Source organism: Anser brachyrhynchus (assembly GCF_964034855.1).
Source record: "Anser brachyrhynchus genome assembly, chromosome: 2".
NCBI classification, from domain to species: Eukaryota; Metazoa; Chordata; class Aves; order Anseriformes; family Anatidae; genus Anser; species Anser brachyrhynchus.
This window is the reverse complement of record NC_137695.1, coordinates 143,136,072-143,163,569: the sequence shown is the minus strand read 5'-3', so window position 1 is coordinate 143,163,569 and position 27,498 is coordinate 143,136,072. Positions and strand designations below refer to the sequence as shown.

General features: G+C 37.9%; 1 protein-coding gene across 2 annotated transcripts in view; it reads left to right on the top strand.

Moving 5' to 3' along the window:
* The window catches only part of NUDCD1 (NudC domain containing 1), a 36,857-nt gene extending 10,332 nt beyond the window's left edge, over positions 1 to 26,525 (top strand). For both annotated transcript variants that reach the window (XM_080578061.1, XM_080578062.1), the window contains 8 exons: positions 4,867 to 5,052; positions 8,018 to 8,201; positions 9,809 to 9,994; positions 14,081 to 14,288; positions 17,564 to 17,708; positions 18,994 to 19,119; positions 21,083 to 21,242; positions 23,615 to 26,525. In XM_080578061.1, the coding sequence (XP_080434187.1) occupies positions 4,867 to 5,052; positions 8,018 to 8,201; positions 9,809 to 9,994; positions 14,081 to 14,288; positions 17,564 to 17,708; positions 18,994 to 19,119; positions 21,083 to 21,242; positions 23,615 to 23,907 (1,488 nt within the window). In that variant the 3' untranslated portion in view covers positions 23,908 to 26,525. The remainder of the gene's footprint in view (positions 1 to 4,866; positions 5,053 to 8,017; positions 8,202 to 9,808; positions 9,995 to 14,080; positions 14,289 to 17,563; positions 17,709 to 18,993; positions 19,120 to 21,082; positions 21,243 to 23,614) is intronic.
* The last annotated feature ends 973 nt before the right edge of the window (positions 26,526 to 27,498 follow it).

Below are 27,498 nucleotides of genomic sequence, written 5' to 3'. Positions count from 1 at the left end.
GACTTCTTCCAAATCTTTGGAAATCATCTGGATTCCCAGCAGGAACATCCAAAAGAAAGAAGCTTATCGGGGAAAGCCTCCTGTGATCAGTGCCTTGTCACAATCCCATTTTTCCTGCTTTTTTCATGTGGTTGGCTAACCTTGTCTGCCTGCCATGTGCCCACTGCACTACCGTCTCACTTCTCAGCAGGCCAGGGGGAGAAAGTAAGGTGGAAAAGCTCATCGGTTGTTGGGCTTCACGGGCTGCAGGGGGAGAGCCTGCTTCACCGTGGTCTCCTCCACGGGCTGCGTGGGCATCTGTGCTCTGGTGCCTGGAGCATCTGCTCTCCCTTCCTCACTGACCTGCAGGGCTGTTTCACGATGTTCTCACTCCTCTCTCACTGCTGCTGTGCAACACTTTTTACCACTTCCTAAGTATGTTTTCCCAGAGATGCCCCCAGCCTGGGTGATGGGCTCAGCTGTGTCCTGTGGGGGTCTGTTACAGAGGCAGCTGGAACCCGCTGTCCCTGACATGGGGCAGCCACTGGCCTCTTCTCACAGAGACCACTCCTCGTGCTGCCAACACCTGCACGTATAAACCCAACACATCCCGTTATTAGGAGGGAACTGCATCTGTGCATTTCATTCTTAGCACATAAAACCGGGTAAAGGATTTTACAACAGGCAACAACTTGCATTTCTATGTGTAATACCTTTAAATAGACATTCTTGCAGCTAGAAATCCCTTGGACTGGAGGGTCCCTTGAAGTCTTCAAGAAAATGGCATTTTGTTAATGTACTATTGCAGGTTTTAGTTATAGCAGACTGTCAAATAAATTGCCACCGTCTTTTGTCCTAATATGCAGCGAAGTGCTGTTTTGCAGAGGATATGTATCTGCATATGTATAAAGAGGAACTTGTGTTCAGAAACATCAACAAGGTCTCTCATTACAAATGTGCCTGCCCATATATTAGTCAAATGTATGTCATAAATATCGTTACAGCCAAGTGTAGCTTACAAGTTAGCAAAGGCCACAATTCAACTGAATTTCAGTATTCTCTTTAACAGAAGATTCACCGTGTTAGCACGCTTATCCTAAATCCTAACCCAAAGAACGCGTGGGCTCTTTTAACAAGTAATTATTTATAGTTCTGATTGCTATTTCTGTTGCAACTTTGGTTTTTGTTTGGAGGCGTGTTGCAGTTACCCTTAGATGACAAATTATCCCTGCAACTGAAGTGTTTAGAAAGATGTCATCCCTGAATGCAGGAGGTGCAGATAAGACTGTCACTTGCTCAAAATCAAACATAAATTGAAAAAGAGAAGTGAGGAACATGAGCAGATTTCGTAAGTTGATGAATGAGTATTCAGATGTTATTTATATCAAGTTGAGAAAGTTGTTACCCTAACTCAGCTAGAAATGTATTTCTAGCGTTAACGCTCATCTGTTCCAGCTATCAGACTTTCACTCAGTAAGCCAGTATTGATGCTTTGATTTAAAGACCTAATGGCTAGTGCAGTGACAGAATTATTGGGCTTGGGGAGGTTTGTTTGTTCGTTTTTGTTGGCTTTTTTGTTTGTTTTTGCATCTGACTTTGCAAACATCACACAACTTAAAAAGTAATACTGGAATTGAACTGGAAAATAATTCAGTTTTCTCCTATAGCAGGCAAATATTTGGAGTTGTTTTCTTGACTGTCAGCTCTTCTTGCAAAGAAGACTTTCTTTCTATATCAATATAATGGGATTGAGATATTGTAGCAACAGTAACTCGTAATGGCACCATTAATCATAGGATCACAGAATGGTTTGGGTTGGAAGGCACCTTAAAACCCACCCACTTCCAACCCCCTGCCATGGGCAGGGACACCTCCCACCAGACCAGGTTGCCCAAAGCCCCATCCAGCCTGGCCTTGAGCACCTCCAGGGATGGGGCATCCACAGCTTCTCTGGGCAGCCTGTGCCACTGCCTCACCGCCCTCTGAGTAAAGAATTTCCACCTAATATCTATTCCCCCTTCTCTTGTCACTCCACCCCCTGACATAGAGTCCCTCCCCAGCTTTCCTCTAGCTCCGTTTAGGTACTGGAAGGCCGCTGCAAGGTCTACCTGGAGCCTTCTCTTCACGCTGAACAGCCCCAACTCCCTCAGCCTGTCTTCATAAGAGAGGTGCTCCAGCCCCTTGATCATCTTCATGGCCTCTTCTGGACCCACTCCAACAGGCCCATGTCCTTCTTGTGCTGGGGGCCCCAGAGCTGAGCGCAGCACGCCAGGCGGGGTCTCACAAGAGCAGAGCAGAGGGGGAGAATCGCAATATAACTCATGGCTGATTTTTTTTCACTTTTTTTTTATGTCTTGTCTCTTCTCATTCCTGTTCTACTCCTTGGAAAAAAAACATTCTTATTTTAAATTTCTTATGTAATATTGTTTATTTTTACATTACGGAAACTGTTGGTAACAATGCAACTTCTTCATAAAACTTACAGAATTTAAATCTTACAGGCACGCTGAAGAACGTACGTAAAATTTCACTGCGTGACTGTATGAGCTGGCATATGCTCACTTAAGCGGAGACTGGGTGGGGAGGTGTCAGGAAGAGTAGAGGGAATTTTTAAGCTTTTATTTTATAGTTCTTTCTTAAAGGAACTGTGTTTTTTTTTTTGTTTTTGTCATTTAAATCTAATTCCAGTGAGTACATCTGACTGTAGTATCTCAGCATCCCCTCGTACTTCTGAAGCAGGGAATCGCTGTTAGTCCCTGTTGGTCACTTGGTGCACAGAGAAACAGCGAGGCAGAAGGCAAAGCTGATACCGAAAGGCTTTAAGGACGGGTTTTGATTCAACTTCAAACAAGGCAATTCAATTCATTGTCAGACTAAAGTTAGAGGCTCTTCTAATAAATTGCTAAATTTAAATTGCTGAACAGCAAATGAAGAATATTCTAAGAGCATTTGCTTTCATGACTTCTGAGGGGAGGCTTTGTGATTTAGATTTTTTTAATATTTTTTTTTTATTTTCCAGATATATTGAGTCCTGACATTCTTCCTCAGTGCTGATAACCTAACGTGGGCTTTAGAGGATTAAATGGCTGATAGCCAATAGTTTTTAAAAACAGAATTGCATCCAGAACTATTTGAAGCTTATTGTCCTGATTCCCTTGAAGGCTGACAAAAGCATGGTCCTCTGTAATGTTATATAGTACAGCCTTGTAAATCACTATCCAGGGCTGATGCTTTTTCTTTCTCTGATTTAAGTTTCTTTTTCCTAGACGCAGTAGTCATACAACTTGTTAGTTACAGTGGAACACTTCTATTGCAGAAAATACTGCCTTTCAGTAAAACCTTTAAAAAATTGAGTAAAAGATGAGGACGCCAAGAGGCTTTGTTCCTAGTGTTTGGGTTTGGGGTAGCTTTTGTTTGTTTATTTTTAATTTTCATCCTCTCCTCCTGAATGTGTTCTAAATTAGTCAAATAATTGAAGGAGTATTGTGATGCAACTGAATCCAGAGGGTGAACCTGAATGCTTCTGGTCATTAAAAATCTAATTTGCATCTTTTCCATTGCAGGTTTCATAATTGCCCTTGTGCCTTCTTGTAGTGCAACTGTAATCTCTAATATGAATTCAAGTAGGCGCAAAAGGCAAGCAGGCTATCGGTTTGTCATCTGGTCTTTTTTGCTCTTGCTTATTAAAGTGGTACTTACCCAAATCTAATTTATCTTGCCTACTTTTGGACATGTTCTAAATGCACATCTGATTTTAAATACACCTGGAAAAATATGAAGGATTTGAAGTTGTCTTAAATACAGTATTATCAAAAAATGAGGCTGTGTCGTGACTGTACATGCAAATGTGCTCTTTCTGTGTTACATATACACGCACAAGTGCAAAGAACTATTCTAAAGATGTTGCTTTGTAGTTTTCCGTGCCTTATTTCATGTACCAGGAGTGGGTTTCTTTTACTAGAAGTAGACATGTATATGCATGATCTCCCCCCCACCTCTATTGTGTGCTGCCCATTGCTTGAGTGAACATTTTGTGGCTGAAATTCCAGGGTCTGTAACGAGACAACGTTTTAATCTGATGCTTTTACACTGCTATTTCTTAGTCCCGTTCTCACACTTACTCTAATAGAAGGTGCATTTGGTATGGCACATAATAGGTAGGTAGTTGGTTCCCTTCCCAGGTTTTCAATATTGGCATAAAAGACAAAAATAAGGTTTCAGTGTGCCACTGACATGGTATGCTAAATAAATGTATCTATCCTGATACATAGTGTAATCATAATGCGATAGAAAAGTTATTTGCAAATATGATGTGAATACAGCTTTTTAGGATTTTTTGCTAGCTAATCACAGTCATTATATCCCTAATTTTCTGAGTGAACTAACCACTCTAGGAAAGCTTAGAAATGTTTTATCAACTTGAATGTGCCAGTTGAGTAAGAGAGTGGGGTAAAATTTGTTTTAATTAGAAGTGAGTGTAAATGAACAATTCTCTGGTTTTCATTTCACTTACAGTCTTCAGGATTTGAATGGGGCTGGAATTGAGGTAAACGTTTGATTATACAGGAATGCTTGGGGAGAAGAAGTGAAAAATCTTTTTTAATGCAAAACATAACTAGTGCTATAAAATTGAAGGAAAAAAATGGAATGCTGAAATATCAATTACAAAACACTTCTGTTTTCAGTAAACAAACTAAATCAGTACGGAAATTCCCTTACGTTTTCCACATATGTGGATGTGGTTCTTGCTACCCACTGATTTTGAAATACGCTCAACTGCACAAAGAAATAGGTGAATTGCCATTGAGATTTGTTAGGCTTAACTTGTAATACTTACTAGAATTAATAAGTACTTCCTAAAGTCTTGATACATGACTTTGCTTGTAGGACACTGCTCTACAAAAGCCACGAGAAGTTTTCAGGCTCCCTGCAGACTTGACAGCTTGTGATAATCGCCTTTGTGCCTCCATATATTTCCCATCTTCCACGTGGGTTACCCTTTCTGATGGAACAGGAAGACTCTATTTAATCAAAACAGGCAAGCGTGGAGACAGTGCATCAGAAAAGTGGGAGGTAAGTCTTACAGTAACATTTTTTGAATTGTACATATACAAAATAATTCTTATTCCTGCCTTTCTTATGGTAATTGCACATATATGCAATTATGAAAAATTAAGCTTTAAATCTGAACTCTGTTATGTTGATATATGGTTGTGCCAAGCATAAAATGATTTTAATGATTTCTTTATGTGTAAAATATCTATAAAATTCAAATGGTTGAATGGAAATAGCTTCTTGATTGAAAGAGAATCTGTCTAAATAAAAGTGAGTGTTTCTAAATTGGTGGCTAAGCTCTTGTCAAGCTGAACTTCCAAGAACTGTTTCCCCTTTGCAGTTTGTATGGATCTGCCTAGGTTTTTTTCCCACCATCATTTATTGTTTGTTCTTTCAACTGACTTGTGGAATAATATATATTTTTTTAAAAGTCCAAAATTATCATCAGTCAAGCTAATAGCTGCTTTTGTTTTTAAGTTAAGAGACTTCTGAATTGCTTGTGCTGATGTAATTCTGCTTGAAATATTCACCATTTAATTTGCCCCATCTTAAAAGTGTGTCCAGGGAGACTAGAATAAACCTTAAACAAAATTGCTCATTAAAAAGCTTTGATAAGTAGCCCTGAGGGTTACCTGCAGAGTAGACAGAGTGTAAACAGTAGTATTTCCACATCTCTGGTAGAGAAAATCTTCACATTGTGCACTTAGTTCTGGCAAATATCGGTGCTTAATATTTTTTACTTAAAATTGTTGGTTGTAACTGAAGTTTGTTTTTGTGTTTCTCATGATGAAATAGTTTACAAAATAGATTATTTTAAACAGCCTTGATAAGAACCCTTTTTTGTATCCACATCACTGTGGTGTTACAATACTAATATTGGTATCGGTTATCTTGCTTGGACACCACAAACGTAGTTGTTAAATTTCTACCTCAGCTGCTGTGAGCTTATTAGTCTGTCTTCTCTTAGTGTGAGAATATTGATCCATAAATAAGTTACATCAGAGTTGTCAGTGTACCAAAACATCCAATTTCTATGCTGAGAGTTTGCCACCATTTAAATTCACCTTTTGAGTGTTTAGACCACCCTGTGGTTTACAGTGACTTTAACATCGCAACCTTACAAATCCTCAAACATTATCAGGTTTCAGTAACAGCGAGAGTGAGCCTATGCTCATTTATCCACTGCAGCATAAATTCATTTTCCTTTATTCTCTGTGGCTGGCTGAATGGCAGGGCTCAGAAGGTTGTGATCAGCGGCGCAGTCTGTTTGGAAGTCTTTAGCTAGTGGTGTCCCTCAGGGGTCAGTAGTGGGCCCAGTCTTGTTCAACTTACTCTTCAGTGACCTGTTTGAAAGGGCACAGCGCACCCTCAGCAAGTTTGCTGACGACACTAAACCGGGAGGAGTGGCTGATCCACCAGAAAGCTGTGCTGCCATTCAGAGAGACCTGGACAGGCTGGGAAGTTGGGCCGAGAGGAACCTCATGAAATTCAACAAGGGCAAGTGCAGGGTCCTGCACGTAGGGAGGAATAACCTCGTGCACCAGTACAGGCTGGGGGCTGACCTGCTGGAGAGCAGATCTGCAGAGAGGGACCTGGGAATCCTGGTGGACAGCAGGCTGACCGTGAGCCAGCAGTGTGCCCTTGTGGCCAAGAAGGCCAATGAGATCCTGGGGAGCATTAGGAAGAGTGTGGCCAGCAGGTTGAGGGAGGCGATCTTGTCCCTCTTCTCAGCCCTGGAGAAATCTTACCTGCAGTGCTGCGTCCAGGTCTGGGCTCCCCAGTGCAAGACAGACCTGGAGCTCCTGGGGCGAGTCCAGTGTGGGGCTGCGAAGATGATCAGGGGACTGGAGCATCTCTTTTTGTGAGCAGAGGCTGAGAGGGCTGGGTGTGTTTAGGTGATCCTGCTTGAGCAGGGCGGTTGGACTAGATGATCCCTAGAGGTCTCTTCTAATGTCAACCACTCTGTGACTATGACTTTGATTTTAATGTATTAATGTTCTAGAAAATAATGTTTTATTTCTTATTTGTTGTTTGGATTTATTTTGTTTTTCACCTTCTTATGATTTATGCTGAATAAGCACCTTTTTATGAAAAGCTGTAACACACAGTCTCTAGAATTAAAACTTCCCGCTGTAGGTAGCTACTTCTATATGTCTCAACTTTCAAGATACACAGGCTTTCGGTATGGCATTATTTCATGTTTACAGTGATCCTGCCTAGTCACATAAAAATATGGATGGACTTTGCCAAACCCTATAAACAAAAGGTCAGAAGGTTCTGACCCAACCTCCTCCTAAATGTGAATTTAATACTCCTTCATTTAAGCGTAGATTCTCTGTTTCTTAATTCCTATTAGAGAATATGAAGTGAGTCTCTTGTAAAGATAGTAGTCAAATAAAGAGAACCCCCTCTCTCTCAGCTTGGGTTGATGATGCAACGCTGATAGCAATGTACTGGATCTTTTATCTTCTTGTTTGCATGTGCCAAGGTCCACAGTGATTTTTGGGATCTTGGGTTGCCTCAGAGAGTAGTGAGGGTATTGGTGAAATGCCTTCATTTTCATCTTGTGTGAGACTCTCTTCCCCAGTTGGTGTGCGGTGCTTATGGATCCTGTTCTGTATGCGTATTTACTTTAGTACTAAACAGCTACAGTGTAGACATTTTTGTAGATCTTTGTGCTTTGTCTAATGGGCCATTTCTGTGATCCTGTAATAGAAACAATAATAATTAAAAACATTTCAGAATGGTTTCTTGATAGCCAAAGAAGGAAAGCCAGAAATATAACAGAATAGAATAGTTCAGTTGGAAGGGACCTTCAAGGATCATCTAGTCCAACTGCCTGACCGCTTCAGGGCTAACCAAAAGTTAAAGCAGTTTGTGGCAAGCAAAAATTAACTGATTTGACATTCGCTGTAGCCTTTCACTGCTTTCTGAGACTTTGAGTTTTAACTGACTGACTTTTTGCCAACATTGTGTCTTCTAGATTGTGTTTAATGAAGAACTAGGCAGTCCATTTATTGTAGCACACAGTGTTTCATTTGTAAAATCTGGTACTCATTCAGTAGCTGTGCTGCTGCTTAGGGTAGAAAAAGATGAATTGGACACAAAAGGAAGTGGATTTCATGTTACCTTGGAATGGGTTACAATTGCAGAGATGAGCAAAGAGGGTAAGTGTTTTACATTTATGTTACTAGTGGGTAAGGAAAACTAAAACAAACAAAATCTATATATATATAAAAAAAAGCAAAACCAGCTATCATGCTTTTATTCTTTGTCTTAGAAGTTTATTTTTCCTCAGTTTCTGATATTTCCTTCCCACAAAAACTCTATTCAGATTTTACATAGGTCATTTTCTTCCATTTTCAGATCAAGTTCTCAGTTGTAGACCTTAATTATGACAAATATTTGGAAGATAGGAAGAAGTAAACTTCTACATGTGTGGTTAAAGTGATTAGAAAACAAGCTAAGAACTTTGTGTCATTATGAAATGAAGTTCCTTTAGCTTGGTCCAGTAAAATCAAGGTTCAAGATATCTATTTCTAATAAATATCTGTTGTACTTTTCATAAAGTTGTATGAGTGATTACCTTCCCGGTACAGCACTCTCTTTGGTCATCTGTATAGTCTGAGGTGATCTGTTAAAGCATGCTCCCTAGTTGCCTGGGGTTTTCTGACTGTGTAGGTCTCTGACTCTGCTTCTGATTTAAATGGCTATGTCTCTTCTATTAATACCCCTCTGCCCACGCTCAAAAAAGGAGGGAGGGGGGCTTTAATTAACACGCCCAAGTACCAGAATTACATTGTAGTCTGGTTATTTTTCTTTATTCCACTTCTGAACTAACTTTTAGCAAGTATGATAACTAGTTAAGGGGATCCAAATTCGATTCCAAAATCTGTTACTCTCTGTATTCTGTGACTGCGTTTCCCTAAACTTAGCACTGATGTCAACCAGGAACACGTTACACTGGAGTGGTATAGATGATTTTTACCTTCATGATCTGGTCTTGTCTAACATCTCTGCTAATAAGTTCTCTTGTTTTTTGGCTTGTTTCAAGTAAAGTTGTAGTTGCAAATACACCGATTTCTTTTAATGAAGAGGTGAAGCATAGATGTGAAAAACTAAACAATTCTTGAGGATAATTTTATCAACTGTGAGAATTTTATTAAGTTACTGGTAAATTCCTAAAAATCCACTTGCACTATCTGTTATTATTCAGAAGTCAATCAAATACTTAGGCATCTGAGTCCAGGTAGATTTAAATGGAGGAAGAACACTCTAGAATGTATCACCTTACCTGTATTTTAATTCATCATTACTCATGTGTTTGGGAATGGCGTGTTCCTTGATGCCAGTAGTTAACAACTAGGACCTCCTCAACTCGTGTAAAACTCTGGCCTTCAAAAGGGAAGGTAGGCATTTTCCATTATGAATTGTTATCGCAAGCTATTTCATTGTTACTCAAACTTTTTTAGCACCTCAGAAATGTTTGGAAGATTTATTTGTACGGAGACTGAGAGTGGTTTTCTGAATTGGCAGGCTAGCTGTTATCAAAGAAATCATCATAAGGAAAAAAGAGCAATGTTAGATTAATTTTAGGATCTACGTGTGTAATAAAATCATTGAAAAACAAAAGAGAAATTTCCTTTTAATCCACAGTACTGTTATTTAACCAGTAGGATTGTGTAGTATTTTTAAATGTAATGAGGTTCTTGAATGAGATTTTGTGCTCTAGAAAAATAGTACTGCTCAGATTTTTTTTTTTTTCATTTTACAGGTGATCATCAATATGAAATCTGCAGAAAGAGAGTTTTACAAGGAAAATCAGTCCCCCATTATGCAGCAATAGAGCCGAATGGGGATGGTCTAATGATTCTTTCCTACAAACCATTCAAATCTGTACAAGAAGAAGAAAAAAAGTTAGCAGGAAATGATGATGCAAAAACAGCAAATGAAAAGAAAGGTAAAACTTAACTGTCAGGTCATGACAGACTGCTCTTTGTTTTGTCAAAGAAAAGAACTTGTCAGTTTAGAATCTGTTTGGAAACTCCAGCAGTAAATGTTGGTCTTAATATCTGCCATCAGATTTTTTTTTATAAGGCCAGATATGCTTTTTTTTTTTTTTTTTTAACATATTTGTTTTCTTCCTAGGAAGTTGTGTTGGGCATAAACCTATATGACAAGTCTTTTTAGATAGGAGGCACTTAAAGAATTTCCTTGTCTCAAGGAAAAGAATATTCTGCAAACAGAACTGTACTCATTATTTGCTAACGGTTGAGTTAAGACAACAGTTGCCTAAATGCAGGCATCTAGCTGAAGTGTTCAAACTGAGAAGCTAGTCTTAGGTGAGAGAAGGGAGCATGGCACCCAAACAGTTGTTCAGCAGAAAGATCTCTCTGATATGGAAATCACTCCTGCCTTTCAAACAACAAAGGTTTTTTTTTTTTTTTTTTTTTTTTTTTTTAAGAATGAGAATCTAGTAAAAGACTCCCCTAAGAAAGTAGTTTAGAGGAAAAAGAATCAACTTCATCAAAAGACACTCATACTTTTCTTCTAGGAGATCAAAGCAAAATGAAGTATATGAACCCCTACTAAGTATTAATCCTAAATGTCACCGAGTTCATAATATGTATATTTATGTAGCTATATTGTGTTATTTCAGATTTGATTTTTGCTTCTGCATATGAGAGAGATGTTAATGAGCCTATCTTAACTGAATGATACTAACACAATTTTTTCAGTTGTGCAGAAATCTATTAGCCTAACCTAGGCTATAATTTTGGTTGCATGGCTATATAAAATTGCAGGCGTAGCAGATACCAAATAGCAAAACAAGATGTGCTGGCAGTAATACTCTAATTTTTATAGAGATTACAACAATACATGAGGAAATATTAAGGTGGTTATGTTGCTTATTGGTATTTTGGCTTTTTCTTTGTCCTTTCAGATTCTGCTCCATACATACTTGACAGCTAATAAGGTAGTCTAGAAGATAGTGTAGAAAAGAAGGGCCTAAGGTATTTTTTGGTCTCTTTCTGTTATCTTACAAATTAAGACTTTAATATCAGATACAGTCTGTGTCAAAATTTAGAATTTTGATGGCTGTTGCATCTCATATAATAATAGTTTCTGGGAAGTGTATTTGTAGTATCTGTGACTGATCCTGTAGCAAACAGGAAACTCATGGTACTAGGCAACAGTGTAAGAGTCCTTCCAGAGTTGCAGTTGCTGAGATGATCAGCTAAGTCTTGTACTACGACACCTTGAGAGCTTTCAAAACGTTCCAGAGAATGAGTCAGTCCATGCTTTGCTTTCCCTCTAACTAGGAAGGTAACATGTAAAAGAAAATGAATACATCTGTAGTTATGTTTTCTGTGACCAACTGTGAACTACCCAGTCTTCCTGTCATAGCCTTTAGAATGTTTTAGCTTTATATTCTCTCCTTTTAGAGTAGAATAGTTTCAGTTGGAAGGGACCTACAAAGATCAAGTCCAACTGTCAAGACTACCTTGGGTCCGACACAAAGTTAGAACATACAGTAAAGAGCATTATCCAAATGCCTCTTAAACACTAACAGATGTGGGCCACCAACTACCTCTACGAAGCTCTGGTGGTTTTATCCTGCTGGGCAACCAAACTCTACCACAACGGTTCTCTCACTCCCTCTCTTCAAAGGTAAAAGGGGAGAAAATATGATGAAAAGGGCTCAAGGGTTGAGATAAGGACAGGGAGATCACAACAGTTACTGGCACAGGCAAAACAGACTCAGCATAGGGAGATTAAAATAATTCATTGCCTATCACTAGCAGACTAGACCAGTGAGAAACTAAAAGCAAACCAAAACCACCTTCCCCCCCATCGACCCTCTTCTGCTGCCTCCCCTCAAGCGGTGCTGGGCAATGGGGGCTGCGGTCAGTCCCTGATGCTTCATCTCCACCGCTCCCTCACGGTCCCTCTCTGCCCCTGCTCCCCGTGGGGTCCCTCCCATGGGATGCCGTCCTGCCCGAACTAAGCCTGCGGGGGCTGCCCACAGGCAGCAGCTCTTCAAGCACCGCTCCCACACGGCTCCGTCCCACGGGGTCCATCCCCCAGGAGCAAACTGCTCCAGCACGGGTCCCCCACGGGCGGCAGCTCCCCCCAGACCCCCTGCTCCTGCGTGGGCTCCTCTCCACGGGCTGCAGCTCCGGCCCGGGGCCTGCTCCTGCGGGGGCTCTCCATGGGCCGCAGCCTCCTCCAGGCCACGTCCACCTGCTCCACCGGGGGCTCCTCCACGGGCTGCAACGTGGAGATCTGCTCCGTGTGGGACCCACGGGCTGCAGGGGGACAGCCTGCTCCACCTGGGCCCTCTCCACAGGCCGCAGGGGAACTGCTGCTCTGTGCCTGGAGCACCTCCTGCTGCATGGACCTGGGGGTCTGTAGGGCTGCTTCTCACTCCTCTCTCTCCCAGTTGCTGCTGCACAGTGGTTTTCCCTTTCTTCAGTGTGCTCTCCCAGAGGCCCAACCAGTATCACTCACTGGCTCGGCTCTGGCCAGCAGCAGGTCCCTTTTGGAGCTGGCTCTGCTCTGACATGGGGCTGCTGCTGGGTTCTGCTCACAGAGTCCACAACTGCAGGCCCTGCTACTAAAACCTTTCCATGTAAAGCCAGTACAGAAGCTTGTCCGAAGGTTTAACTACCATCTCAGTAACAAGCTTATTCGGATGTCCAGTCTGAACTTACCCTGTCACAGATTTGAGCCGCTCCCACATGTCCTGTCACAAGATGAACACCTCACTCCCAGCTTGTCATCCTCAGATAGCTTGTAGAGAGCAGTAAGGTCACCCCTCAACCTCCTTTTCTCCAAGTTTAACAAACTTATTGTCCTCATCTGCTCCTTACAGGACATGCCTTCTAGCCCTTTAACCAGCTTTGTTGCCATCCTCTGTATAAGTATTTCTTATGGAAGGACAGCAGTTTAATAGAGATAGGTATGAGGAAGATTCTAGGCCCAGGAGCAAAAGTCAAATGTTACCCCTTGGCAGGCAGTTTTATTTCATCTCTGTCATCTAAGGCAGATGAAGACTACTTGGTCTTTTAAAACCGTTTCTGTTGAATAGTCAGTGTAAGTGCTAACAAAATAGATTAGGGGAAAATGTTCACTTTTCTGAACGGCATATAGTTCAGAGTATGGAGTTGCTTATCATAACCACTGTACCTGGTGTCTGTTTAACCAAGTTACTGATCATTAATGGTTCAGTGCATTTGAATGTCCTGGAGCATGTCCAGAGAAGGGCTACAAAGCTGGTGAAGGGCCTGGAGCACAAGTCCTGTGAGGAGCGGCTGAGGGAACTGAGGGTTTTTAGTATGGAGAAGAGGAGGCTCAGGGGAGACCTTATTGCTCTCTACGACTACCTGAAAGGAAGGTGTGGGGAGCTGGGGGTCGGCCTTTTCTCACAGATAACTAGTGATAGGACTATAGGGAATAGCCTCAAGTTGCACCAGGGGAGGTTCAGGTTGGAAATTAGGAGACATTTCTTCTCAAGAAGAGCAGTCAGGCATTGGGACGGGCTGCCCAGGGAGGTGGTGGAGTCACCGTCCCTGGGGGTGTTCAAGGAAAGGTTGGACATGGTGCTTAGGGACATGGTTTAGTGGGTGACGTTGGTGGTAGGGCGACGGTTGGACCAGATGATCTTGGAGGTCTTTTCCAACCTTAATGATTCTATGATTAATACATTTTGGCTATCCATTCCATAATATCTTTCACAATAAGTTTCCCAATTAACTTTAGAGTACTATTTAATGCCCATTGGATAACTCCATCAGCATATTTGAGTATAGATATGAATATAAGATGTTTTCCAACAGAGGGACACAAAATGAACTTAATTGCTTAAAAAAAAAAAAAAGTTTCTCTATTTTGTGATCAGAATATATTTTAAGTAAGTTGTTTAGAGTAGAAGCTTATTTTCACCTTCCCCCAGCCCTGACTCCCAGCAGCATTACATACCGTGGAATCCAGGACAGCTTTTTTAAAATCTAGTTGATATTTTTCTGTACGTTTTCAATTGTAGACCCTCTCTATTACTGGCAGCAGACTGAAGATGATGTGACAATAACAATTCACATTCCTCAAGACATCACTAAGGATGACATAAAAGTACACTTTTCCCCTGAGAACATATGTGTTACACTGAAAGACCAGCCTCCTTTGATGGAAGGAAAACTACATTCTTCTGTGGACCATGAAAGCTGCACATGGATAATTAAAGAGAACAAAAGGTGTTGTATATGGTTTTTAGATTTACTACTGCTGGGAATTGATTTCAAATGCGTATTATATCTGACTTTTGGGCCCTCTGGGAATGCACTCCTCCTTACAAGGTTGTATCTCCTCTGCTGAAAAGAGCTCACTGGCTTCTGCAATTCTGTCTTACAGTACTGTTTCTTTAACTAATTGCGAAAGTAGTTCCCTCTTCTTACAGTTACTTGCTTATGAGGTTACATGGCAAGCTATTTTCTACAATGACATAGAACAGCCTTTTCAAGCTAAAAATTACTTTTTCAGAAAAAAAAAAAAGAAAAAAAAAAGGTACTGACAGATATACCTGTGTCAGACCAGGAAATTCAAGGTTTTCCACTACTGTGCTGTGAAGCAGAATTCTTCACAGTGTTAGAATACATCGATGCTCATAATGTTAGCCTTCTCACTATTTTCGTGTGCTTCGCCTCTGCTTATTGGCAACCATAGATAAAGTGATGTTTTAAAATCTTTGGTTGCCTTTCTATACTGAAATGTAACCCATGCATGTCTGCGTTTTTTTTATTCTCTTTGAGAATAATCTTGTCCGTTCACTTCTAGTTGATCACAATGCAAAAGTGAAAAGGTAAACTATTAAATGATTCTCACAAAGACTGTTTATAATAAAATTGTGAAACTTTTGGTGATAAATTCAGTAAGGAAATTTAGAAGTACTAAAATGTCCAGGAAAAAAAAAGTATTCAAATATAAAAAATTACCTTGTGAGCAAAGTAAGCTTAATTGATTCAACATTTTTTTTTCTTCTCATGACAATTCAGGATTGATTAACTTGACTCTGTTTTTCACAAACAGAAACTTACTTTTTTTTGTAATAACAAGGAATTCTTCAGTCTAGTTTGATTTATAAGTTCTTTATTGCATTTTTCTAATCCATTATACATCATGTATACTATGCTAGTAGAGCCTTTGGAGGGTCCTTCAGAGCAGAGCCCTAAACTGATCTCCAAGTCTCCGTGACGGAATGTGTTTGTTCCATCATTGGTTTAGGTTTTTTGGTGGGTGCATATTGGCTATGATATTTGCATTTGCACCAGCAAAATGTACTTCATAACTGGAAGCTGACACGAGTATTCAGATTTATTTCCACATGTGTTTCTGCACATGTAAAAGTAAGCCTGAAATCCCTGTGTATTTGGAAGTGTACCCTTTTGCATTTTCTGTTTGAGACTCCAAGCTGACTGCTCATGTTATAGGTCGCTTTCTTTGTTGCAGTTAACACGTGCAGCGGACCCTTATATACACCATTTTGCCCTGCCACGTATGGTAGGACATGAACTGAAAGATTTGGATGCTTAAATACTGTTAGACGTACTACAGGTTCTTCCAGTATTCTTTTTGCATTATTTGTGAATCTAGGGGGGGGACGAGGGAATGCCAGAAAGTGAGTCAATAAGTAAAACTGTTTTAAATTTCATTGCTCAGATGTGGTTCATAATAGAATTTGTCTTGGATCTTCAACAAGTATAAGAAAAGTAACGAACTCTGACAGTATATCGTATATATTTGGACATTTATTACTTTTGCTCTTAGGATAAAGTAATGAGCCACTATGTATTGAAACGAGCAGGTTTGGTTTAATGGTTTCTTAAAGAGTAATTTCCATGTATGGTATCATCAGGTGAAAAAGAAAAAAAAAAAAAGAAAGTTGTTTCGAGGAAAACAGTTCTTTCCTTTAAATAAGGCAAAATGAAGTTTTTTCACTGGAACAGTTTTGCAAGTAAGGTTCCCAGACTTGATGATACAGAAAATAGGAACTGATGTTTGAGAAGACTGAATTCTTGCCATTATAATGCTTTAAAATACTAAATGAAAGATGATATGCTAGGAACAATAATGCCTTCTAGGTGCTTGGACAAGCTTGACGTTAATCTTGATGCATTGTGTGAATTTGTGTGTGTAGTATATAGGTCTCTACTGTGTGAGAATTGGTTGTAATAGGAAAAGTAGAATGATGTTTTCTGCAAGACATTCCCAGTTAGTTTTTTTTTTTTTCAGTTTCATTTGATAAGTGTGTTTTCCTTGAGTTTTCTCTCATAAAAATCTTTGCTTTTTTCCCAAAAGGTAGCTATGAAAGTTTATTTAATTCTTCTGGAGAATAACTAAAGGACTAATATTTGTATGCAGATTATGCTAATGCTGTATACTAAAATGTGAGTTTGCAGCTGTTGATTATTAGGCAAATAGCTAAATGACTCAAGTTTGAGTTAATTATCAAGTGGTTAATATTGCATGACTCTCAGGTTTCTGTTTTAATAAGAAATAGTATTTACACATTTGAATATCATAAGTTGCACTTGATTTTTAATAGTGACACTACAATACCACTTGAAATTTTTTGATTTAAAAACCTCACTCCCAATTATCTTGTGCAAAATAATTGTGTTTCTGATAACCAGTGTAGTGGTTTCAGTTGTAAAATGAAGATAATTCAGGGGTCACCAAATACTTCGTGCTCTGATGCAGTACTTAGTAACTTAGAAAGTTTTCTTGTTGTGTCATGTAAACAAATGACATTCTAGACCTTGTAGGTGTGTCTAAAAAGCATGTTTATTGAAACTGTTTTTGTTGTTCTACCCATGTATAATTAAATAGAAATGCGCTGCTGATGCATCAGGCTCTCGTAATTATTTACTTATATATTTATTCATTCCTTATGCCAAGTTCTTTTTTTTTTTTTTCCTCACAAGTTACAGTAATTGTATCTTTTGACATAGAATTTTATATAGACAGTGTAGGTAACTGTGTTGTACTGTTTCTGAGGCTTATAAAATACAAATATTTTTGTTCTACATGTTATACAAAGGTAGTGTGTGCTTAAGTGGTGGTATTTAGCACGTGTTAGGTTTCAGATAAACTTCTGTAGTGAAATTTTCTCTCTCTGAATTGATTTATTTATAGGTGATCTCCTGCAGTATTTAAAAACTTTTATAAAACTACTTCAGAGGAAACCACATTTGAATTGAAAACTCTGAGGACACTTCCATGAATACATTTTATTCATTCTTAGGCTTTTAGAAATCACTTGTCTTTCATCTGATTTTCTTTGGGATATTTTCCATTAGAATAGTTTATTTTATAAGTTGATTCCTAATGGTTTCTGTTATGAGGTTTTCATTATCACTTCAGTTTAGAGAGGAGAAGCTCTCAAATCTATATTTAGAGCTTTCTGACTATCATCTTAAAAAAGGATGCAGTGTATTCATCTATTACTCGTTGTCTTCTATTTGCATTTTAGCTTGGAAATTTCTCTAATTAAGAAAAATGAGGGACTCCGGTGGCCAGAGCTAATAATTGGCGACACAAACGGGGAACTCATTATGGACCCTTCCCAAGCCACTGAAATAAGTGAATGTCTGATGCATCTGACCTCTGAAGAAATGGTAAGAAGTTGAAAAATAAAATATTTAACATTCTTGCACATTTGTATGTTGTCTTTTCTTGATACGCTAATTCACACATCATTGACAGACGTCTTCAGTTCATTTACTGTTCAGAATCCTAACACCAAACTCAGTGTTGTCTGAAATTGATGACAAACTAATGGCATTAGAGTTCTGAACATGTTTTCTTCATGTGGGACTGAATTTAGCTTACATGATAGTGTCTGTGCAACAAAACAGAAATCTGATTAATTTGAAAAATAGATTTTGTTCCCATGATGGGCCGAGTTTAAAGCAGTTGATTGAAGTGAATTTTTAGTATGTCCATTGCTTGTTTATCAGTAGGTTAGCAACAATTTTATGCTGTCTTTTTAGGGTTGCTGTACTTGGCTTCTATTGACTGAGTGTTAATGAAGTGTTAATGAGTGTTAATGAAATGGTTTCCTAGGCTTGCCTTTTAAAATAAGCATGACTCATGAACTTTCTGGCATTATTGTTATACAGGGAGTCTTTACTTGAAATGTAATTTTAAAGTACTGTTTGCTTGATACTTCACCTTTTGGTTTGATTAGAAAGTGGTATCTCATCTAAAACTTGTGAAATATGACTCCCTATGGATCTTAATATATTAGTTGTGGCTTACTACTTTTTTGAAGAGCGCTGAAGAAAGTTATACTGAAATAAATTCTGGTTAGTGCTTAAAATTGATTTCACTCCTCTCTTCCCCCACTGTTCATGGGCAAGGTATTGTAGTCCATCTTCTAAACATACTTTCATTGGGAACTTCAAATGTCTTTGCTTTTGCAACTCATACTGAGGATAAGGTGATTTTTTGTCACAAGTTTTCAGTTCTTGTGCAGTAATTATCATGATGATAATTAGGGCTACTTAGACAATAAGTTAATCCATTTTTTTCTAGCATTTTCAATAGCAATCTGAAAGAATTTCACAGTGATGTAAATTTACTTTTACCTACTTAGGTTTTCAGGATCATATACTCTTGCTACTTATGGAGGGGAAATATTGTCCGTGTTTTACTGGCTTATGTACCTTTCCTTAAACTGAAATATATTTTGTTGTATCTGCCACCCATGCTGTCTTCCACAACAGAAATGGTGGCTTTCATTTTGATTAGGTACATAATAATTTGATCTTTAAGTATAAAAGAATATGCAAATGATTCTTACAGTTCCATGAATTGTTTTTGTTTTAGAAAGGGATTGATATATATACAGTTGTATATAAAGCTCAGTTCTTCAGAGGTTTCATTGTCTTTCTGTTTCAGAATCCAAACCCTGAAAAGGAAAACCCACCTTGTAATGCACAAGAATTAGAAGAATGTGATGCTTTTCTTGAAGATAGTGCAACTTTATGCAGATTTGATGGCGATACCCTACAGGTCACTCACATAGTAAGTGCTGTAACTTATTACAGAAATATTTTTAAATATTCTTTTTCTGATATGAAAGTTGAATTCTGTTATCAGAACAAAAATCTGTACAAGTCCTTGAAACCACATACATTTCTTCCATAACATAAAATCATGGTAACAATAAACATCTGCATGTGTCCTTCAGTAGCATTTTGATGTAAAAGTAATGCTGCTCTTATCTTGATTTTACAAGTATATGTGTGTGTGTGTGTATATGCATTTAAATCTGTATATATCTCTATAGATCTATGTAGATACATAGATACATACACTCGCTCAAAGTGAGACGTTTGAAAAAGTGAAGGTATGTCAGAATAATGACATGAAGGGAGTCTTCTTCAGGGACATAACATTTTTGTAGGTTCCGTAGCTTTTATTTTTTTTCAGTAACTTTTCAGATAGCCTGGTAGGAAGTTGCACCTTTTTTACTACAAAAATAGAGCATAGATCCATTTTTTTATGATCACTCTTGGTCAGTCACGCTGGAAATAACAGTGAGCAGAATGCTTAATCTAGATTTTGAGCAATGTCCTCCACTAGCAGTAAGTTAGAACTTGATCTGGTCTATTCCCTACAGGAACAAACAAACAAAATAATCATCTGAGAGCATCACAGATTGTTGTTGTCCTTTTTTTTTATTATTATTTATTCATTTTTTTTCAAGATGTCTCTACTAAGCTTGTAATAAATGTTGGTGTTCTACCTGATCAGTACTTTGTGTCACTCAGAGCACATTTAGAACAACCTTTGTTGTGCAGAAAAATGTTGTGGTTACAGAGTAAGATTCTGGATCCTAATTTCCCATTTCCTTAGAAAAGCTCTAGAAAAAGTCTTGAGGATATATCTTTCAGATTGTGGTTTATTGTCTATTTAGGTAGTGTTCATCCACTTCTAGACCTCAAAAAGATATGTGCTCACTACTTTATTATATATGAGAATGTATAAAGTTCAACACGCTAGTACATTGTAGAGCTTTTATTTTCACTTGCAAAACCAGTTATTGCAGCAAGCTCAGTATCTTTTAAAACTAGTTTTACTCTTTCATGATAGCAAATTCCAAAATTTCTACATGCTTGGAAAGCAATTTATTTTTATTAATTAATAACATTAAATGCAAAAGCTGTTTTTTTTTTTTTTTAAATAATTTGCTTCTGTACATGTAAGAGATTTTGAATTGTGGGCTGGGAAGGCAGAATATCGTGGTATTCAGGCTGAACGTGGGGTCTCCCAAATCTGCTTTTTGGTAAGCAGTTTACTATAAAGGTTGTCTGTGTCACAGAGATGGAACTTTTGTTTCTTTGATCATTCACTGATATAAGTTTTTATTTATTCTGAAGGTAATTGGGATAGGCAGGATATGCCTGTCTCACTTTTCTTAAGATCATTCCTGGTGAATAGAAGTGGTCATTGAATGTTTTTGGTGATCTAGACATATTTGATGAATAGAGTGCTGGTCTGGAACTTAGTAATTACTTCATTGTGAGAAAATACAAAACTGCTGACATTTCATCATTTTAGTATTCTAAATAATCCTTTTCCCAGTGCTTACCAACTTTTTTTTTGCATATGGACAGTATTTCCTTCCCTATTGGCACGGCAGAAAAACAGCTGTAATTTTTTAAGTAGAGAGAATCTTTTCCTAACATCAGACATTGTAGATTAGGATCCTCCATCCTAGAAAGTCATTTCTATACAAAAGCATTTATTCCTGTGTGCTCATGTAATGGGCATAATCTTTCCCTAAATATTATCCCAAGAAACTAAATTGCACGTGTTTGAAATGTGTTAGCCACCTGTTGCGTATTGAGCTGTTCATCATCATAATGTGTTCAAATATTTTATCACCTAACATTAATCTGTTAAACATCTAACTGTGGCAGCATGTGACAGAGTCTGCTATTTGTGCTTTGTATCAATATTTTGTATTTCTTTTTGATTTCAGATTAATCTTGGAAGCAACCAGTATCTTTTCTCGGTTGTAGTGGATCCCAGAGAAATGCCTTGCTTCTGCCTGAGGCATGATGTTGATGCTCTTCTTTGGCAGCCCCACCCTGACCAGCCAGAAAACATGTGGGAACACATTGCGACTTTTAATGCTTTAGGTAGGAAATAGACTTCTGTGTCACACTTCTGAGACATTCCTGCCTGAATACTTTCAGTATGGCTTCTGTTGATATTTCACTTAAATAAATTTGAATTGAAAGGCACTATAGTTCTGTTGGTAACAGAATGCCAGTTTAGTTCTAGAAATACTAGAACATGAGAGATAAGATGTTTACACCTTGAGAAAAATGAACCTGTTCAGACTATATACATGACGCAAGCACAGTATTGCACAGTAAAAAGGAGAGTTCATTGGATAAGTGAACTAGATTTAAAGACTTCTAAAAGCACAGTAAACACCTTAAGAGACAGAAAAAAAGCAGGGCAACTGATGACGTTCGTGTCTAATTTTGTATGTGCTTATGGTAAGATATTTTAGTAAGAGACAATATTAAAAATATTTTAGTAAGAGACCATTAAACTTTTCCTATCTTGTTGTCCCAGGTGGCAGGTCTGAGGAACTGGAAATGATTGTTCAATACTTATTCTGTTATAAGAGCTAGCAACATCAAATTACGTTGGTACATAATAGGTTCAAAAGAAACTAAAAGAAATACTTAGCATAGGCATATTTGTGCTGTGGAACCTTCTTGCATAAAATCTTGTGGATGGGAAAAGTTTTAATGAATTTACAATAAAGAAACAAACATGACAGGAAAAATAAAGAGCATAACGGTGCCAGCTCTGGCTACAGAAGCCCCTTTACCTCTGAGATTAGACTGCCAGAAATGTAGGAAAATGTGACCCTTAGTTACTGCTGTATTCTTGCACTGAAGTGTAGGATTTTTTTTTAGTGAAAGTTGGGAGCAGAATTCATAAGCTCAGAAGCAGAAAATACTTCAAATAAACAGATACAAGAGTAAGTAAGAATCGCTATATCAGATAAAGCAGAATGGTCTACATAGCACAGTGTTGTACCTGTTACTTAATAAAGATAAATCAGGTTTCGTTTAATCTAGTGCAATATTTACTTCTGCTCTGGCAACTGTAGTGTTCATGTTCTCTAAGTGTGGTCCGGACCCACTCCTTTAATAGTGCCATGTGACAATTTATTCCCTCTGTTCCCTAAATACATTTGTTTGACCATACCACTCTGTCTGCATACGAAATGAAAGAGAAGGTATAAGCTGTTTTATAGAGCTCACGTAGGTTTCCATAATGCATAATTGATTTTGGTCTGGATTTTTGCAGTTTATTTGGTTTTGTATGTGAATGCTCTTTTTTTATAGCCTGTTATTTTCACTTATAGTCATATTAAGCTGTAAGTATCTTAAAGTTCTCTAACAAAAGAGATTAATTCCACAATTTGTTCTTTACTCGTTTCAAATTTCATTATACCAGGAAAAAAATGGATGATGAGGATTAAGGCGATTTTTTCAAATTATTGCTAATTTCAGTTTCTATGCTGACTTTGTAGTACTGTTTTTATAATGTGTTTCAATTGTTTTGAAAATAACAGGAAGGAAATTGGGATATCTTTGAGCTTTTTGTACCTATGGTGATAAAACAAAATGTTTCTCCAATTCTTTCTCCCTATAGTCCTATAATTTTACAATATTATATGGAAGTCTGTACATCTGTACTAACCTAGTTCACCTTTTTTGTGCCAGCTATGATGTAAGACCTCAGCTTGCTCATCTGTAACCAAATCTTGAAGTATTGTACAAGAGTTAGTACTAAAAATGAGTATTTTCTTGGTTAACAAGCTAAATTTCCCAAACCTGCAGTATTTATTACATTGGCCAATACAGTGATATTAGTGCTAATTCTCTCTTTCTTTGCTTGAACTTCTGGGATTACTTTTTAACAAGCAATACAAAGATGATGACTGCAATATTGTTACTTTTCAGTCCAAGTTTTAGACTGAAACCTAAGGAAGGAATCAAAAGGAAACTGAAGTGACCAAGAGTTTTCTTGCTCTGTGTATCTTTCCTAACAGCTTTCTTTTTAAAAGGGGGATAATTTTGAATAAACACTGGTCAGATTACAAGTAAATTCTAATGTTTTGCTGCTGGTTAAAGGAGCAATACTTGATCTTGCCCCTTCTTACTGCAGTTTTGTGAAGGAGCCTCTCCATCCCTCTGATCAGTTTGGTCAGCTGTCTCCTTCCAAGTTCTTGAGCATTCTCAACCTATTGGCTGTGTGGGGCAAAGAGTTGGAAAAAGAGAAAGCCTTGACACTGTGCAAGTACTGCCTGGCAATAGACAAACCATTTGTGTCTTATCAACCCTGTTTTAGTCACAAATTCAAAATTTTGTTAGTAATTGCTTATTATTTTTGAAGATAAGCTTGATTTTGACTTAGCCATTTAAAGTGCTATTGAAGCTGATATATCGTATCTTCTTTATGTGTATCTATCTGGGCTGTGCAGGTTACGTACAAGCATCAAAACAAGACAAGAAGTTCATGGCTTGCGCCCCAGACTACTCCTATTCTGCTCTTTGTGAGTGCTTGCGGCGAGTTTTCATCTACCGCCAGCCAGCTCCTCTGTCCACTGTTCTCTACAACAGGAAGGAAGGAAGACAAGTAGGACAGGTTGCCAAGCAGCTGGTAGCAACCCTGGAAGCCAACGATCCCATCCTAGGCTTTCAAGCTACAAATGAGAGATTATTTGTTCTCACAACAAAAACCTTGTTTTTAATAAAGGTGAACACTGGAAATTAATTACTGAGTATATTCTGCTGCAGTTATGTTTATGTTTAAGGAATTGGTAGCTAAATGATCTGAAGAGTTCGGTGTGTTTTGCTGAGGCTTAAAGGGATTTTACAGGGGAATCAATTTTTTTTTTGTTAGAACTTGTCTGTAAGTCAGTGAGAAAGTTTTTCAACTTTGCTGTCACTGAACTAAGCTTTTTCAGAGACACAGAAAAATGCCTTTTGCGCTAGCAGCTTACTCAAAGCAATTTTCAGAGGCTGCTGTTTGCATAGGTGAAATAGATTTATGCATTGTTTTTTCCAAATGACTCTTTGCCGCACTTCTAAAATTTGAGAATTCACTTCTGTCTTTAATGGACACTGTTTACCTCTGAAAGAAGTAATCAGGTATAGAAAATAAACCCTTGAGTTACAAATGTATGGTGTGCGAAATAAAGAAGTGTGTATCATAAAGAAAAAACTACAAATTCAAATACTATTGGCCAAAAAATGATTGAATATTTCGGTATTCAATAACATTGAATGGAATGTGAGTGGAATGAATGGAGTATTGTTCCTTATACAGTTATTTAATTCAAGTGGAATGATTTCATTGTATATCCAATACGTAAAGTCTGTGACTTAGTCATGCTTGCAGTGGAATCTAGTCACATTTTAAGAGATGTTGGATAGCTTTTGGTAGATTTTTCTTGAAAGAGAATCAGGGTGACTGCATAACTGGTGACAACATAGTGAAAGGTACAAGTCAAACTCTCATACTCTCAATTGTTATTTTCATTTGAAGAACTTAAGTGACTAATTTGCAATTAGAAAACTGCTAACAGGAAATGTACCTGTATTGTAAAACGAGATGGGAAACTCAAAGGTTCTGCTTCTGCCTTAAATAATGTGATACCACCCTAAATAATGTGTTACTTGATAACTATTTTGTCCCTGATGTACAAGTCTAAATGTGGTATGTTTCCAATGTAAGAGTACGAATATGGGTGCTTTAAAGCTGCTGTTTACCAAACAGGCATGGTTGATTTTGTTGAAAAGCTGTATTTAAAGATTTTTGTTTTTTAATTTAAGGTGACCATGTCAATACAGTTAAACCAAAAAGGGTCAGTTGTGACAGTTCTACTCCCCAACTTTTTTTTTTTCTCCATAATTTGTTTATAACTCCATAGCAAAGAATGCCTAATGAATATATTGTGTACTAAAGCTGCCATGACCTGTGGTACCAGAGTACTGAGACAAACACAGTGTGTCCCATAGTAGTTTGCATCTCTGTCAATATTATTTCGGACCTCTGTAAGAATCTACTGAGAAGAAAACGTGTTCCTTTTTTATGGACTATCAAGTTTTTGGCTGTGGTTGTTTTGGCTATCCCATAAATTCTGCAGACTTGTATCAGTGAAATGATTAAATGATATGGTGGGAACTTAAGAGGGAGACAAGCAGTTGTCTTCCAAAAAAAGAAAAAATCCAAACTCAGCAGCTTTTCCTCAAAAGCAAGTTCAGCCTGATTTTCTTTTCGTCATTTTTATGTTGTGTATCCATTAATGGAAAGTTTTTCTTTGCCTAGGTAAGTTAAAACAGACTCCAACTGCAAGCCTTCACTTCTTTTATTTTTTAAACTGTCTTGAAAATACTTTTAAAAAAGTCTCAATGAATGTATTACTATTTCATGGCTTTGCTTCTAAATTTCCATATTGGGCAATAATGCCGAACAGCATGGTGGAAATCATGTAGTGGCCCATGCAGTCGATTACTTTCCAGCATAAAGTAAGTGCACTGAGATTTATATGAATATTACTTAGTAACCTGAATATAGATGAGACTTCCAGCTCTTTTTCAAATTCCCCCTTGATGTGGCATGCACATCTGGGAACATACTTCCGTTGTTTTCTGGAACAGATAAAAACCAAAGTCAAGTAAAATGGCCACCTTTTCAGAGACTGTATTATCATATGTAATGACTAAAAATATTCTGCCCAAATGTGTGTCTGTTTCAAGGGAGTAATTGTTTTCTCATGGGAACAACTGAACATGGTGAAGAGGTTCATCCACGTTCTGTGTTACTCGCCTATCTCCAATCATGGTGTTCTCAGAAAGGATATGTCAGTTTCTCTTTTATTTTGCTTTCTCTGTGAGTTAAGGACACTGTATTATTTAAAATATTTGCTGCCTTGAGGAACCTTGCATGCTGTCGCACAGCAAGCTACTATAATTAAATGGCTGCAAGCCGCAGGGAGGCACTTATTAGCAGCGTTTCCAATTCTGTGTTCAGTTAATTGTAAGGCTTATTTGTTTAGTGTATTATTGCGGGCTTATACAAAGTATAAGAATGGGTATATTTAAGAGGTGGTTTTCTGAGAACCACACTTCAATTTTTCTAGAATTTTACTGCCTGAAATCTAACATTGTAAGACAGTACTTCCTGAAAAGTCCCAATCACAATCTGTTTACAGAATTTCTGAGAAACTACTTGGCTATTACAGACTTGCATTATTTATTTCAAATGTCCTTTTTAGTGTTTCCCTTGGTTGGCTGCCTATTTGGAATGTATCATGTATTCTTCTACAAGTTTAAATAAATGGAATCAAAATGTTACATTTATTAATAAAGTTTTTTTAATTATTTTAACGGATTTTTATTCCTTTCAAATGTACATCCTTCCTACGTTACTGAAACAAAATAAAAACATAGAAATAAGCCATTCCTTAGAATAAGAGTGGTTATGTTAAGGACTTTTCTGTTGAGGCAAAGTTCTGGTGGTTGTCAGCACAGCAAGGTCATGTGTGGGTCAAGGACATACTCTGTATGTCAAAAACTGGCTCTTCATTAATGAAACAGCAGATGCTGAGAGAGTAACAGATAATATTGCAGGTTATAATTCATTTCAGTTTGCTGTGCTTTGTTTCAATAGTGGCCATTATTCCCACTAACTTTTGAATTTCCTTGCTTTCTGTCAATTTATAATTTCTGTTCTCATGATGCAGATTAGATGGACTTCAAACCTGCAGCCAATCACACATTAGCAAGTAATAATCTTTACTTATTGCTGTCTGATTCTGCCACGTAAAATACATCGGATGTAGTACTTAGTACTATTTTGTTTGGAGAAGTATCTGTTGAGATCTTTTTTGGCCTTTAAAAGTGGCTTAAATCGCTTCTGAAAAAAAAAAAAACATTTTAAAAATATTTACCATGATGTGGTAGTTGGTTTCAATATAAAAATATAATGGTAGATAAAATTAACAAGTTCGGTTTTAGACTTGGAAAACCACAATCATTACTGGTCTAATGCTATAGGCAAAATATTGTTTACAAACTATTCCAGCGTGGTTTTGTAATCTATAGTTGGCACTTGCAAGGAATTGCCAAGATCAATGCAAGGAACCCTGATTTTAAAAATGAATTATTTTAGGGTGTGTGGAGAATAGTCAGACTTGTTAGTGTCACTGATAAGAACGGGCTTTGTGCAAAGGGGAGTTGAGCAGCTTGCTGCTGCTCATCTCTTACACCAACTTTGTGCGTGGAGGTCTGCAAGCTTGGCATGAGGGGCTGCTGAAAGGGGGAGTCTTGTGGTGGCAGGATGGCCTTGTTTTGGGGCAGA